General features: G+C 36.1%; 1 protein-coding gene across 1 annotated transcript; it reads right to left on the reverse strand.

Moving 5' to 3' along the window:
* Nucleotides 1-6592: 6592 nt before the first annotated feature.
* Nucleotides 6593-9294, reverse strand: LOC129283027 (uncharacterized). The gene is made up of 3 exons (XM_054918863.2): nucleotides 9223-9294; nucleotides 7727-7968; nucleotides 6593-6774 (listed from the first exon to the last, which is right to left on the reverse strand). The coding sequence occupies exons 2-3, from the start codon at nucleotides 7929-7931 to the stop codon at nucleotides 6680-6682; spliced, it is 300 nt and encodes a 99-aa protein (XP_054774838.2). The 5' UTR covers nucleotides 7932-7968; nucleotides 9223-9294; the 3' UTR covers nucleotides 6593-6679.
* Nucleotides 9295-13973: the final 4679 nt, after the last annotated feature.

A 13973-nucleotide genomic window follows, 5' to 3' on the forward strand; every position in this document is an offset into this window, starting at 1 on the left:
GTCCCAGCATTAGCAGCAATCCTTTTTCAGTATGTGTATGCACATTTGAGTTAGAATTACATAAGAGAAGCAAATAAACAACTTGTATGAGTGAGTTTCCCACAAGACTCTAAACCCGTAGTGTTGGTGTAAAAAGTACATCCTTTATAAAGTAGTTTAGCCTTTTTATACCCTCGCAAATTGAATCACAATATTGAAATTGTGGGCGCGTCGTGGTCTAGTGGAAATGACTCTAATCTTTCAAACAGAGGGTCGTGGGTTCGAATCCTACCCATGGCGTGCAAATTTATCCACACTGTGCTGCACTCGACCCAGGTGATGTAAACGGGTACCGGCTGTGCGCACCTGTCCAGAATCGGTAGAATAGCTTAGCCGGGGTAATAGGAGCGCCTTGAGCTGCACCTAGCAAGGTGGATACGTGCGCTATACAAATCCTATATTATTATTATTAACCGTAAACACGTAGCTTTCCTTTTTTCATTAATTTAGCGTTTTGACACCCTTATTACGTTACGTACGTAATAATTCTCATATCATCCCCGTACCATTCATATCTGGAACCATCTACCAGCTGAAGCAGTTACTGTCCCATCAGTTGCTGTCTTCCAGGAGGCTGCCCTTCCTGTCATCAGAGGATTAAAGCCTCCTGTAGGTTCCAGGATGCTGTAAGCACTGGGAGCATGATTTTCACTGGCACTTCACCAATTTTATTGTAAATAGAATTCCAACAAAATTGGCTGCACCACCACCTTCTGTCACAGCACATCCCATCCCAGTTTAGCTTGGAAGAGCTGCTTATTCCTTCAAGGTACAAGGTGCCTTATCTTGAAAGACATCCTTACTACATGTTTCTTTGGTCGCGCGTGGTATCCACTCGTCAATGGAAGTGCCCCCGGATCCTACTTTTACGAAGTAGGATCTTATCTTATTATACTTTATAAGAATTAAAGTTTATAATTTAAGAAAACCTAACCTTGGTTACGTATTCAATGTTAATAGCACAGCGTGGTCAAACTTCATCGAACACAAATGACCTTTAACCGTGATCATATCTGATTTGTAACACAGGAGAAGTGATACTTCATTACCCTTAATATGTCCATTATATATATAGGTAATTATACTTACAAAGTTATGATGATATATATTATTTAATTAACCATGGCTAAGATTTTGTTTGATATTGATACCATAACACTTACCTTCGACCTTGATCATGTTACCCGAAACTCATACAAGGTGATCTGTGATACGTGAATACCCTTATATCCAGATTTCCTGATTTAGGTCTGTATACTTTTCAAGAGCTGCCATACATTCGAAAAGTCAATCTTTTCTAGAAAATCAATGTTACCATTTACAACATGGTCATTGGGCCTAAACGACCTTTGACCTTGATCATGTTACATGAAACTCACGCAAGATGACATGGATATCCCTATGTCCATGTTTCATGGAATAGATTCATATACTTCTGAAGTTATTTAATTTTTTAGACAACAGTTTTACTACTTATGTAGATGATGTTTGAAGGTTTGCATGGTAGTATGCAGTGGCGGATCCAGGGGGCACAGGGGGCGCGCGCCCCTCCTAATATTTGAGCGCCGCTTGAAAAAATAAAAATAAAGGAAAGAAAAGAAAAGAAAAGGCGCCGCTTAAAAAAATTATACACTGATATAATATTAGCAAAAGTAAAGGAAAGACTATTCCCCAGCAAAGCACAATCATATCATCTTCCTTATCTTTTCTTTTTACTACCCTTTTCCCAACAACTTCGCCTGTTAAAAATAATTAGCAGTGCGCTGCCTGCATATAACTGGCGCCAATCAAGAATAATCAGCGCCACCTGAATCTAAATCGGCGCCGGACAAGAATAATCAGCGCCATCTGGTTATAAATCGGCGCTGCCTGAGTTCTTAACCGGTGCCGATCAAGGATAATCAGCGCCATCTGGTTATAATTCGGCGCTGCCTGAGTCTTAACCGGCGCCGATCAAGAATAATCAGCTCCATCTAAATCTAAATCGGCGCCGGACAAGAATAATCAGCACCACCTGGTTAAAAATCGGCGCCAGTCAAGAATAATCGGCACCTCCTGGTTCTAAATCGGCGCCAGTCGATTATGAATTGCCGCTGCCTGAATCTTACGTGACGTCGGTAAAAATAATCAGCACTACTTGTTCTAAATCGGCGCCGGTCAAGACAAATCGGCGCTGCCTTTGTCTTAACCGGCGCCACCTAAATTTAAATCGGCGCCGGTCAAGAATAATCAGCGTCCCCTTGTTCCAATAAATAGGCGCCGGTAGAATAATGAACGAATAACAAAGCTTATCGCATGCCCTTACAGAGTGGACTGGGGCGGGGCAGTTGCCAACAGATGTCATGAAATCTATAATTTGTTATTAAAAAAATCCCAGAATCATACAAAGTGTAGAGCAAATCCTTTAATTTTGATCTTATTTTCCAATGCTTTAATAAAAAAAGGTCAGTCACTTTTCTTCTTTACACATTCCACATTGTGCCACCTGTATGGCCTTTAGTGTAAGACAGCTACTATAGTGTTTTATGAAGATGATTCGATATTTTTGTCCAAAACTTTGCTAAAACCCGTTGCTGATACCGGGAGTGTATAATTACGCAACCAGACGTATATTCGTTAGACCTTAAAGGTAAAGTCCACCACAGAAAAGGGTTGATTTGAATAAATAGAGAAAAATCAAACAAGCATTATGCTGAAAATTTCCTCGAAATCGGATGTAAAATAAAAAAGTTATGACATTTTAAAGTTCCGCTTATTTTTCACAAAACAGTGATATGCACAACTCAGTGACATGCAAATGAGACAGTCGATAATGTTCCTCACTCACAAAGTTCTTTTGTTTTTTATTGTTTGAATTATACAATATTTCATTTTTTACAGATTTGACAATAAGGGCCAACTTGATTGAACCATATAGTAGTAAACAATGCTAATTGCACATGTTCAGGGAGGAATAAATCGTTGTTTCACACGACAACATGGAGGCAACTTTGAATATTTCATACTTCACATAATAAAATACAAAAGAAATAGTGAGTGAGTGATGTCATCAGTCTCCTCATTTGCATACCGACAAGGATGTGAATATAACTGTTTTGTGAAATTAAGCGAAACTTCAAAATGTCACAATTTTCTTATTTTACATCCGATTTTGATGAAATGTTCAGTGTTAGGCTTGTTGGATTTTTCTCTTTTTATTTGAATCAGCTTTTTGTTGGGGTGGACTTGTCCTTTAAACCACTAAATATCATTTTCAATGTATAAATACAGTTTGTCAATACCTTTGTTTTAACGTTTAAATTTGATTTATTTTCATCTTTCATTAAGTTAAATATTATTCATTTGATCACTCAGGAAGAAGTTATAAACAAAGATAACGATACCTGTAAAACTGGAGAACTATTTCCAAAGCTCTGTCTTGAATGATCTCTTTCTGAATTCAGGTCTTTTATATCCAGTTTCATCAAAGTAATTCGATAAAAATTACTCATCATTACAAATTGCATTATATTTAGTGGAAAGCATCACAATATCAAATTCTGTATATAGGCCTATAAATCATGTACATGAACATTGAATGATAATATATAAACCTGGATTGGTGATGTATTCCAAATGATTCATGATTCATGATTCATTCCAAATGATTCATGATACGTATGAATCATTGAAAGTTGTCTCATTGTATATACAGAGGCGTCGATCCTGCGGGGGGGGGGGGCGATCGCCCCACCAATGAAAATATTTGGGAGGGGGCAAACATATCGTTTTGCCCCCCCCCCCCCAATGATTCCGCATGTGCAAAAATAAAATAAGATGGTAATTATACACAGAAATCAGCAAGCGAGATTGAGCTACACAACTCATTCTTTATTAAAATCATGCTCAAATTGTCCGCTTTTCAGATTGAAATATAACAATTTTCAGCTCGCGCTTCGCGCTCGCATCATTTCTGTAGCAAAACCCCATACTTTTCATGATTAAATAGGTGAATAGAATGTCCCGTTTTCAGTTCTAAACCTCAAAAGAACTCCTGCTTCGATTTTCAATAATCTTTAGTTGGATATAATCTTGTTCTTTATTAAAAACGTTCATTAAACTGTCATTTTTTTTCCAGATCGAAATATCAAAATTTTAAGCTCGCGCTTCGCGCTCGCATCTATTATTTTTTTAGATACCCATCTTAATCATTGGTACCAAAAATGCTTAGAATATCAAGCTTTCTGGTCAGAATATAAAGAAATTTCAGCTCGCCCTCGGCACTCGCATTATCTTTGTAGTGAGATATGTATCCTCCTCATGAGTAGTAACTCGGCACCGAAAGGTGGACCTGTGCGCTATATAAGTAGCCACCATTATTATTATTATTATTAACTCATGAGTAACAAACAGTCCTAAACAAACAGTCCTTAACAGGCACATTTTTCCTGTTTTCAGGCCAGTATACTAACAAATTTCAGCTCGCGCTCGCATTTATTTGTTGGTGAGATATGTGTCTCTATCTCATGAGTCATATAAATAAATAAATATATATATATATATATATATATATATATATGCATATGTGTGTGTGCGTGTTTGTGTGTGTGAGTTTGTTTGTTTTGTGTGATCGAGCGCCTTTGGAAAGTTGATTCATGATTTTGCCCCCCCCCCCCCATCTGAAAAAAGGATCGACGCCCCTGTGTATATATATATATATATATAGTAAAAAAAACTTGTATCTCAATTAATATACAAAAGTATTGGCCTCATCGCAATAAAAGTGTTAGTTCACGAGATTTTGAAATCGCACATAACGTGCATAATTTGTGTTACTTTTTGCTTGTTCCTTTCTTTAATAAGTTTTTCAATCTCTCTCTATATGTTTTAGAAAGATTATGTTAAAATTGATGTATATTTTCTGTTATAATGAGATATGTTTAAGTGGACTTAAGGGAATGGTCGTACGCAGCAAGGGATCCCCCTTGCTGCGTACGACCATTCCCTGAAGTGGGGGGGGGGGGGCAAATTCCCGACCAGCTGTTATGAAAACACTTTTTTTCCCCTTAACATTTCATGAAAACTATGAAAAATGTGCAAATGTGAGATGTGCACCAAATACTTTTATTACACTTGTAAAAAAAAAAAAAATCGCCCCATTGAGCAGCTCGGTCCGTTTACTCTATCGTTTTTATTTTATTTTTTTAAATAAGTTCGAGTCTAGCCCCCCCCCCCCCGGAAATATTATCTGCGTGTGGTCATGCAAAATGGCAAGACTAGAAATCTTACATTTTGCAAAGAGCATTTGACAGGGTCAGAAAATGTTTCAACATTTTCTTTTATGGCGCCGGTGAAGTGCAAAAATATGTGCGCCGCTCGGCAGTGCGCCCCCCCCCCCCCTTTCGCCAAAAGCTGGATCCGCCTATGGTATGAACAATTGCAGAAGTGGTTTACGGTACACCATATGTGAAGTTCTGGAAGGAATGAGATAATTTAAGTAGATAGAGATCTATAGAAGTGAAATGGAAAGGCGAGAAAGTGGAGGTTAGGAAGTAGAGTATTCTTTTCAGAATGAGTGGGGTCTTTAAAGGGACTGTAAACCAGAAGGGGTGGAAAGAAGGCAGGGTGAGAGGCTTGAGTAGAAGACTGGTTGGGTTGGAAAGGTGAGAGAGGGAGAGAGACATGAGTAGATGAGAGAAGGTTGGCTTAAAGGGATGGTTCAGGCTGAAAGTAATTGTAGCTTGATAAATAGAGTAGAATTCACTGAGCAAAATGCCGAAAATTCCATCAAAATCGGATAAAAAATAACAAAGTTATTAAATTTTAAAATTTAGCAATATTTTGTGAGAACGGTTGTCATGAATATCCATTAGGTGGACTGATGATGTCACATCTCCACTTGTTCTTTTGTATTTTATGATATGAAATTGGGTTTATTCAAATTTTTACTCCAAGAACTAGAAAAATTGGATTGACAAATGATTTCGTGCATTAGATATTTAATGCTGCAACTTATTTCATTATAAGGGCGACATATTATTCACACAAGTATGAAATAATGAAAAAAATATGATTTTATGTAATAACATAACAAAACGGAAAGGGGGATGTGACACCATCAGCCTACCTAATGAATATTCATGATGACTGTTTTCACAAAATATTGCTAAACTTTATACTGAGACACACGCCAGATAACCGAGGTAGACCAAATACCTGATCGGTTATCGATTATCTGGCGTGTGTCTCAGTGTAATTATCTCTCGGTGATGTGTGATATTTGTAAGTAACTATTTATACAAAAAATCACCTCAAATGTCGAAGCATAAATTAGAAAGATACAGATGAAAAGCTAATAAAACGATAAACGGAAATGATTTATGTTTTGTTTTTAGGATTTTATTGAAATAAAAAGAACAATTCATCAAGTTCTCCGAAGACTTACAAAATAATATAATATAATTATAAAGTGCGGCATTGATAGGCAATAACAAATTGCTATGTTATTAGTATCATCACTGTGTGTATAATTCAATAATCCATCCACATTTGGGCTGCACCTTCAATGTCAATGGAATTGATTTATTCTCGATGTCTGTCCATGGATTCTCGTATATCCGAGTTTCATGCCGGTCCATTCCAGTGTCGGATATTCGGCTTCTCACTGATGTCCGCATACCCGGTAGTATCTGGGATTACTTTTGCGATATCGCTTATCACAGACACATGAAAATCCATTTAATGGATGTGTGCAGCCTGTATTTAAGAAAAAATACAAATATTCAGAATTAAAATTTATATAAAATAATAATTATCTACGAACTAGAAAAATGATAGTAGGGCCTAGGCTACTCTATTTCCTTTTCTGGCCTGAAAGTGTGAGTATTATTGTTGTAGTTGTTGCTGTTCTTCTTCTTCTACTTTAAGCCAACCTTAACCAATAGCGTTTTCCATTCCTACATAGTTTATCATAATCAAAATACATCTGTTTTCCCATGAAATACAAATAAAAGAATAATCAAAATTACAATTTATTTACAAATGACAATCAGGCGTGGTCCCAGAAATGTGTTTGTGGGGCTTTTTGCTTGACGAACAAATCAGAATCAATCAATAATCGGGTGGGGTACCAACAATTACTGACAAATAAATATCTGATATTGTTCCAAATAGTTTTGTTCCAACACAACCCTTCATTACAAATAGATGGTAAATAGCCTTTTCCGTAGTTAAGAAGCGTCATTTCGTTGAGTAATACTCTCTGCGTATATTCGGTAATATGATTTGTTTACATTCTATAAGAGAGGTTATGGTTTGTTAAGAAAAGAAATGACAATCTATCAAAAAAAGGGTTTTCATTACCAAATGATGGTGATTTTAATGACTTTCCCCTCAGCAGACATTTATACAAATTTCCCAAAAGCTATACAATTTTCCCCGAAAGAACGTCAATCATTATCTGCCGAGTATAAATCTAATGTATTGTGATATTTTACAGCTTTGTTTGCTGTCGGATATAATTACGATGATGAGGTGAGCTACAATGTAAAGTCCATCCCCTAGATACACACTTAAATATCTCTACTCCTTAATTCCTCGAGTAAGTTAAATTGATTAGATTGGTAAATAGGGTTGATAGACACTAACAATAACAATCACAAGTGGTACATCAATGATGCACTTTTATATCATATACAGAATTACTTACGGAAGAATTTCCCCCGCCCTCGTTTTTCCATTTGATCGTCATCAAACTCCATTCCGACGTCAGCTTCATTTGAATCGGCTCTTTTGAAAATCAGAGCTTCCATCTCATTAAGATCATCATCGGTGAGATCATTGAAAGTTTCTGCAGTTACCAAGGCAGTTACCATGACAACAGTGAAGATTAACATCATTATCTTGGAAGCCATGTTTAGTTGTAAGGGTCAAACGTCGATGGGATAAAATCTGTAAAGAAATGTAAAACATGTTTAGTATTATATACAACATAGGTAAATAAACACTCGTTTAGTTATATAACATTTTAATATAGCGCGGAATACGGTTAAAGGAGAATGAAACTCTTGGAGCAAGTTAGCTTTTGTGAAAGCAGAAAAATCAAAGAATAAGATCAAAAAAAGTTTGAGTAAAATAGGACTAGCAATAGAAGAGTTATGAGCATTTCAATGTTGAGATCACTAATGCTATGGTGATCCTCTCATTGGCAATGCGACCAAGATCTATGTTGTCACAGATGAACAACTCTCCCCATTTGGACACTGAAAATATACCCCAAAACATATCTTTTTGCTCATTCTAATCATTTTCATGATTGTGGTGGCGTCATAATAAGTGATTGTTACGTAACAATGATATCCTCACGCGATAATTTTTACAGCCTGCGCCTCCAATATGCTTTTTTTTATTATTATTATGATGGTGATGCTGTTTTGTGCGCGGTTCCATGACTACCACAATCATGAATGTTATTATTTCAGTTCTTGTCTCTGTGAGCTTTATTGTATCCCTGAGGAAGACGTATGTTTAACGTCGAAAATTTGGAATTCAAAATAAACTGTTGGAACTAAGTACAATGCATTACCACTTTGCCTCATTAATATCTTCTATGTCCAACACGCGGAACGTAATATCGTCATATATATTTATATATATATATATATATATATATATATATATATATATATATATATATATAAATATATATATATATATATATATATATATATATATATATATATATATATATATATATATATATATATATATATATATAATATATATATATATATATATATATATATATATATATATATATATATATATATGTTTATATATATATATATATTTATATATATATATATTGGGGGGAATGGTTCCCTACGTCTATCTGAACAAAAGAACAATTAATGCGCGAGGTCAAGTAAATGTAAAATGTTTTATCTGGTAGGCCTCTTGGGTCTGTCAAAATGTCTCTATACTATCTTGAAAATAAAGTAACTCGTTTTGCACGAACTTTCATTTTTTTACTCGATTCATTCGCTCGCACATAATAATATTTCCCAAAGAAAACGAATTCATGTTGTACATGAAACATAATAATCTCTGAAGTATTTCAACCCATGACGCCACTACCAGCCGTTATATAGGCCTACGTAGTTCAACTCATATCAAAACTAAGATATATCTCTAAGCTATACTCACCACTGATGGAGAAGAATAGATGTAATCTCTCTTGAACAATCTGAGATAATGCTGATGATGATACTTTCCTTCCATTATATACTTTCCTACATTAATGTTATCTTTATTGATACACCCCACTAACCCCGCCCAAATCAGAATCTTTAATTAACTAATATTTGCACACAGTCGTGAACATGATCAATTAGTCTTAATCCCTCTGGAGAAAGGAAGTAATTAAGACCATGCTATTGTCCGTTCAATCACCAACAATATTTCATTCTAGATCATTAACGCTCTTCCCAAGGGTGAAAATGAATCTCTTCTTACGTTTTCATGTCGCCATTCTGTATCAATCGTTGATTGGAGGATACTAATTGCTTTGCATTTTGTTGAGTTTACACGTATTGTCAAGATAAGTTTAGCTTACGTCTGCAAAACTGTAAACAAATGTGACAATTATCTGTTTTAGTCTCATTTTCAAAACAAATAGGGGAAAATCAACCCAAGAATAATCAGTCTGTTTATCATCAAAATAAGGTAATAATTATGACACCGACGATGAAATAGATAATTTTTTTTTGTCCTCATCAGAGGTATTTATTACATTAAAATCAATAATCAAACACATATGATATATACAATTAGTTTCATATTTCACAATCTTTTGATTTCATTATACTGTTTTTCTGATATTTTTATCATGTTACTCTTTTACATTGAAATCAATAAACAAACACAAACATTATATACAATTAGTTTCACATTTCACAGGCTTTTGATTTCGTTGTACTGTTTTTCTGTTAGTTTTATCTTATTACTCTTTTCAAGAAATCTTAAATTAATGACTAATTCTCTCTTGAAATCTGACAACATAGAAAAATAGCTGAATTATTTTGAAGTGAACTGAGCCAACATATAGACTCTATAAATCGTATATTGTGCGAAAACCAAAATTACATTAAGAAAAGCCATGTTTTCATTTTCAACATCGTGGCCAATCAATAATGTTTTCTCATTAATCTGAATATTCACATTAAACTGGATCTTAATGAAATACCGTAGTTTATGCCTAAATAAATTCACATGTGGACAAGCAACAAAACATGATCTAGAGTTTCAATTTGTTTACAATGGTAAAATAGATAAATTCATGCATTCTTTTTCTTGCCTAATAAATAGTGAACGATATTTTTTTTCGTTGCCGATTAGGTAATAGCTTTATGGTTTTCGTTAGGAATTCTCATTTGTATAAATATGAAGGAAGTGACCTTGAGCAGGTTGGGTGTTATTTTCATTGGCCTATTTCAAATAATACATTATCTGAGATAATGATAGATGCAGTAATGCATCACCAATCTCGTTAATTATTCTGAGGCACATGTGTGATTCCTGTTATAATACTTCAGAATGCAAGAATCCATGACATGGGATTAACTTTCTTTACTAGTTGAGATCCATGATAGCCACCACGATGTTTCACTGTAGCTTCACTTATCTCATTATGAATTTAAGTTTACTTTGTAACCTTTTTTGTATCAGTCTTCCAACTATTTTAACGAGGAAGTTCTTGAATGTTACAGTGGTCTAGTGGTTAGAGCATTGGACTCATAATCGCAAGGTTGCTAGTTCGAATCCCGACTCTGCCATTGTCTCCACTTTGATAAAAAGACCCGAGAGTGTAATAGCTGTCCTTTATAAGGTCAGCAACTCTGACTGATTAACTTAGACGTAAAATGTTTCCGAGGTAATTGGTTTATATACCAGCTTATATACGAGCTGCTGTCCTGCCGAGTTCAGGAGTTAAAAACAGAAACAGAAACCACTATCATGGACGAAACCTAATCAAAGCCGATCTAGGCTTTATTTCTAATGACATACTATTTATCTGTTTGGAGTATATATGTTTTCTTTATGTGACTATGACATAATAATAATAATAATAATATATGGTATTATAATATTGCGCACATATCCACCTTGTTAGGTGCTCAAGGCGCTCCTATATTACCCGGCTAAGCTAGGCGTTCATAGCGCACACAGCTTTTTAAAGAATTACTTCCTACCGGTACCCATTTACCTCACCTGGGTTGAGTGATGATGAATATAATAAAGAATAATATATTTCGTTTATTTCCGTTTCCAACCAATATCTGGTTCTAGAAAATGTTTGAATCTGATCAAACATAAAAGAACAAACTACTATACACATGATCAATATTCATGATTTTGGCTGAGGTAGGGCCATGTGTATTTCTTAGGTAACATTAAATATTTTTAGAAAGTCAAAAAGGGGCCTAAGCTTTCGATCCTAGCAGAATCTTCGTCGGAGGCAAAATGACAAACGTATAAAGTGGGACAACCATAATATAGACCACAAACAAGCTACAGCAACACTAGAAATAAGGAGACAAAAGGGGCATTAGTGAGTAGAGAAGACCAATCAGGTTAGTGAAGGGGATGAAAGAAAAGGAGTAGGCAGACACAACGGGAAGTTAGTGTAAGCATGGACCTATTAGGTCCATGGTGTAAGTAAGGCCAGTAAAAAACCTCAAGCCAAGAGGGATTAAGATAATGAGGCAGGCAACATCAAACAGGATCTGGAACAAAACAGTGATAGAGGGATGAATAACAAGAGAATTAGTGAGAGGTGGGTCAAACAGGTTACAAAGAAAGGCATAATAAACTGGTGCATAAGAGTGGGGGGGGGGGGGGGGGGAAAAGAATGGGGAACAACTGATAATGTGCAAAAGACATATAAGTATATATGATAAAGCATGAAACAAACTAAGAGAAGAAGGTAAGTGTAAATATGTATCTACAAGTGATACATATTTACACCAGTTTATTATGCCTTTCTTTCCTTTTTTCCCCCTCTCTTGTGCACCAGTTTATTATGCCTTTCTTTCCCTTTTCCCCCCCACTCTTATGCACCAGTTTATTATGCCTTTCTTTCCTTCCCCCCCCCCCCACTCTTGTGCACCAGTTTAGTATGCCTTTCTTTCCCTTTTTTTCCCCCTACTCTTATGCACCAGTTTATTATGCCTTTCTTTCCTTCCCCCCCCCCCCACTCTTATGCACCAGTTTATTATGCCTTTCTAACCCTCCCCCCCCCACTCTTATGCACCAGTTTATTATGCCTTTCTTTGTAACCTGTTTGACCCACCTCTCACTAATTCTCTTGTTATTCATCCCTCTAATACCCTTTTTACACACGCTAAAATTTCCTTAAAGTTAAAGACGATTCCAAATATTGAGATATTTACATTAATAGCAACCTTACAACCACCCAAACACTAAGAGGTGATTCGACCCCCCATTTTCTTTTTTCAAAATAGTGAATTTGAACGATTTATCCCTACCCATTTTCCCTGAGTTCGCTCATGCAATGCCTACCGAGACGGGTGTTCTTTGACTGTGACGTCACCGGGGGGTATTCGGTCCCGGTGTAGTAAACAAGGCAGTGCCGTTTTGTGTACTATACACGTACGCCTTCATATTTACTTTTGTGTCAAAACTTCATTTTATCGCTATTGATTTTATGTGAACGATACTGAAAGGAAGTAATAATTATTCAAAGACATATAGTCAATAATATAACCCTGCATTGTTCTTCTTTGTAGCGATTTTAGACGATTTTAATGCCTTGTTTTCGTTCGGGACTGTGTCCGTGGCGAAACAGTCATAATGGAATAAACTGCAGTTGAAGTTGTATCTACGAGCCGGAGAACTTGCAAAGAGGAAATGATTAAAAGTATATTTATGGCCGTACTATTATTCCTAATATGTAAATTCCCTCAGAATGATACCATAGACCCTAAAGGAATAATTTCAAGGCGAATAATATTAAATTTGATCGAGATCTTCTCACCAGTCGATAACGTAGCAGACGTGTTATTATGACATATTTATCCGCGTGTGACGCGGCTCTTGCAAAAAACACAGTTGGTTGCGGAATTGCTTTGTGCCGACCGGCCGCCCGCTCCGGCTCAGCTAGCTGTCGAGCTACCGTACTATACCGCATACCTTTCTTGCCGTCTTCAACCCACTTGCGAATTGCGTTTATAAGTGTGACGATGACCTCTAGCGTAATCAAATATAGAAAACAAGTCGGAGGGCCGAGAAGAATAGTACGCTTGATTCAAGATTGTTCTGTGGAATGAGCTATGAGTGGAAATGATCCAGAGGATATAAAAATGAAGTCAAAGACAAAAGGAAAGAAGAAAAAGACGCCAGTGGATCGCTGCATGGTCATGAACTGCGAGTCGACATATACCGGTACCAGACCACTAATGTACAGTACACTCAATGCCTGGGTGTTGTGTGTATTGTATAGGCGTGCAGCGCGCGCAGAGCTGAGCTAGCCGCCGGAATTACTTTCCAGCTACTCACTTGATGGATCATCGTGATAAAATAAATGAGAAATAGTGAAAATATCATTCAATAACTCACTGCTTGCAATCTTACATCATGATTTAAGAGTTCATGATAGTTATTCATACTGTTTTTTATACAGGGAAGGTAAAGATTTGTACATACGATTCCTATTTGTTTGATTTGAGTTGCTTTGAAAAAAAAAAGTAAAATCATCTTTCTCTCTCTGCATAGCATTTCTGTATTATATCCGGACACCTCTTATACTAAATTCCCCCGGTGACGTCACACTCAGAGTGATTTTTCTGTACACTCGTCTCTCGGGCTCCGACAGGTGGCTAATTTCATAGACTTTCAAAGCAAAATATCGAGAAGGCAGAGGATTTTTGTGACATGCT

This window comes from Lytechinus pictus, unplaced genomic scaffold (genome assembly GCF_037042905.1).
Source record: "Lytechinus pictus isolate F3 Inbred unplaced genomic scaffold, Lp3.0 scaffold_20, whole genome shotgun sequence".
Lineage (NCBI taxonomy): Eukaryota > Metazoa > Echinodermata > Echinoidea > Temnopleuroida > Toxopneustidae > Lytechinus > Lytechinus pictus.

Bases quoted from the DNA above. Each gene is read 5' to 3' on its own strand.
- LOC129283027 (XM_054918863.2), bottom strand. From the start codon at position 7,931: ATGGCTTCCAAGATAATGATGTTAATCTTCACTGTTGTCATGGTAACT. The intron at 6,775-7,726 runs GTAAGTAATTCT...TCTTAAATACAG, and splicing joins AGGGCGGGGGAAATTCTTCC to GCTGCACACATCCATTAAAT.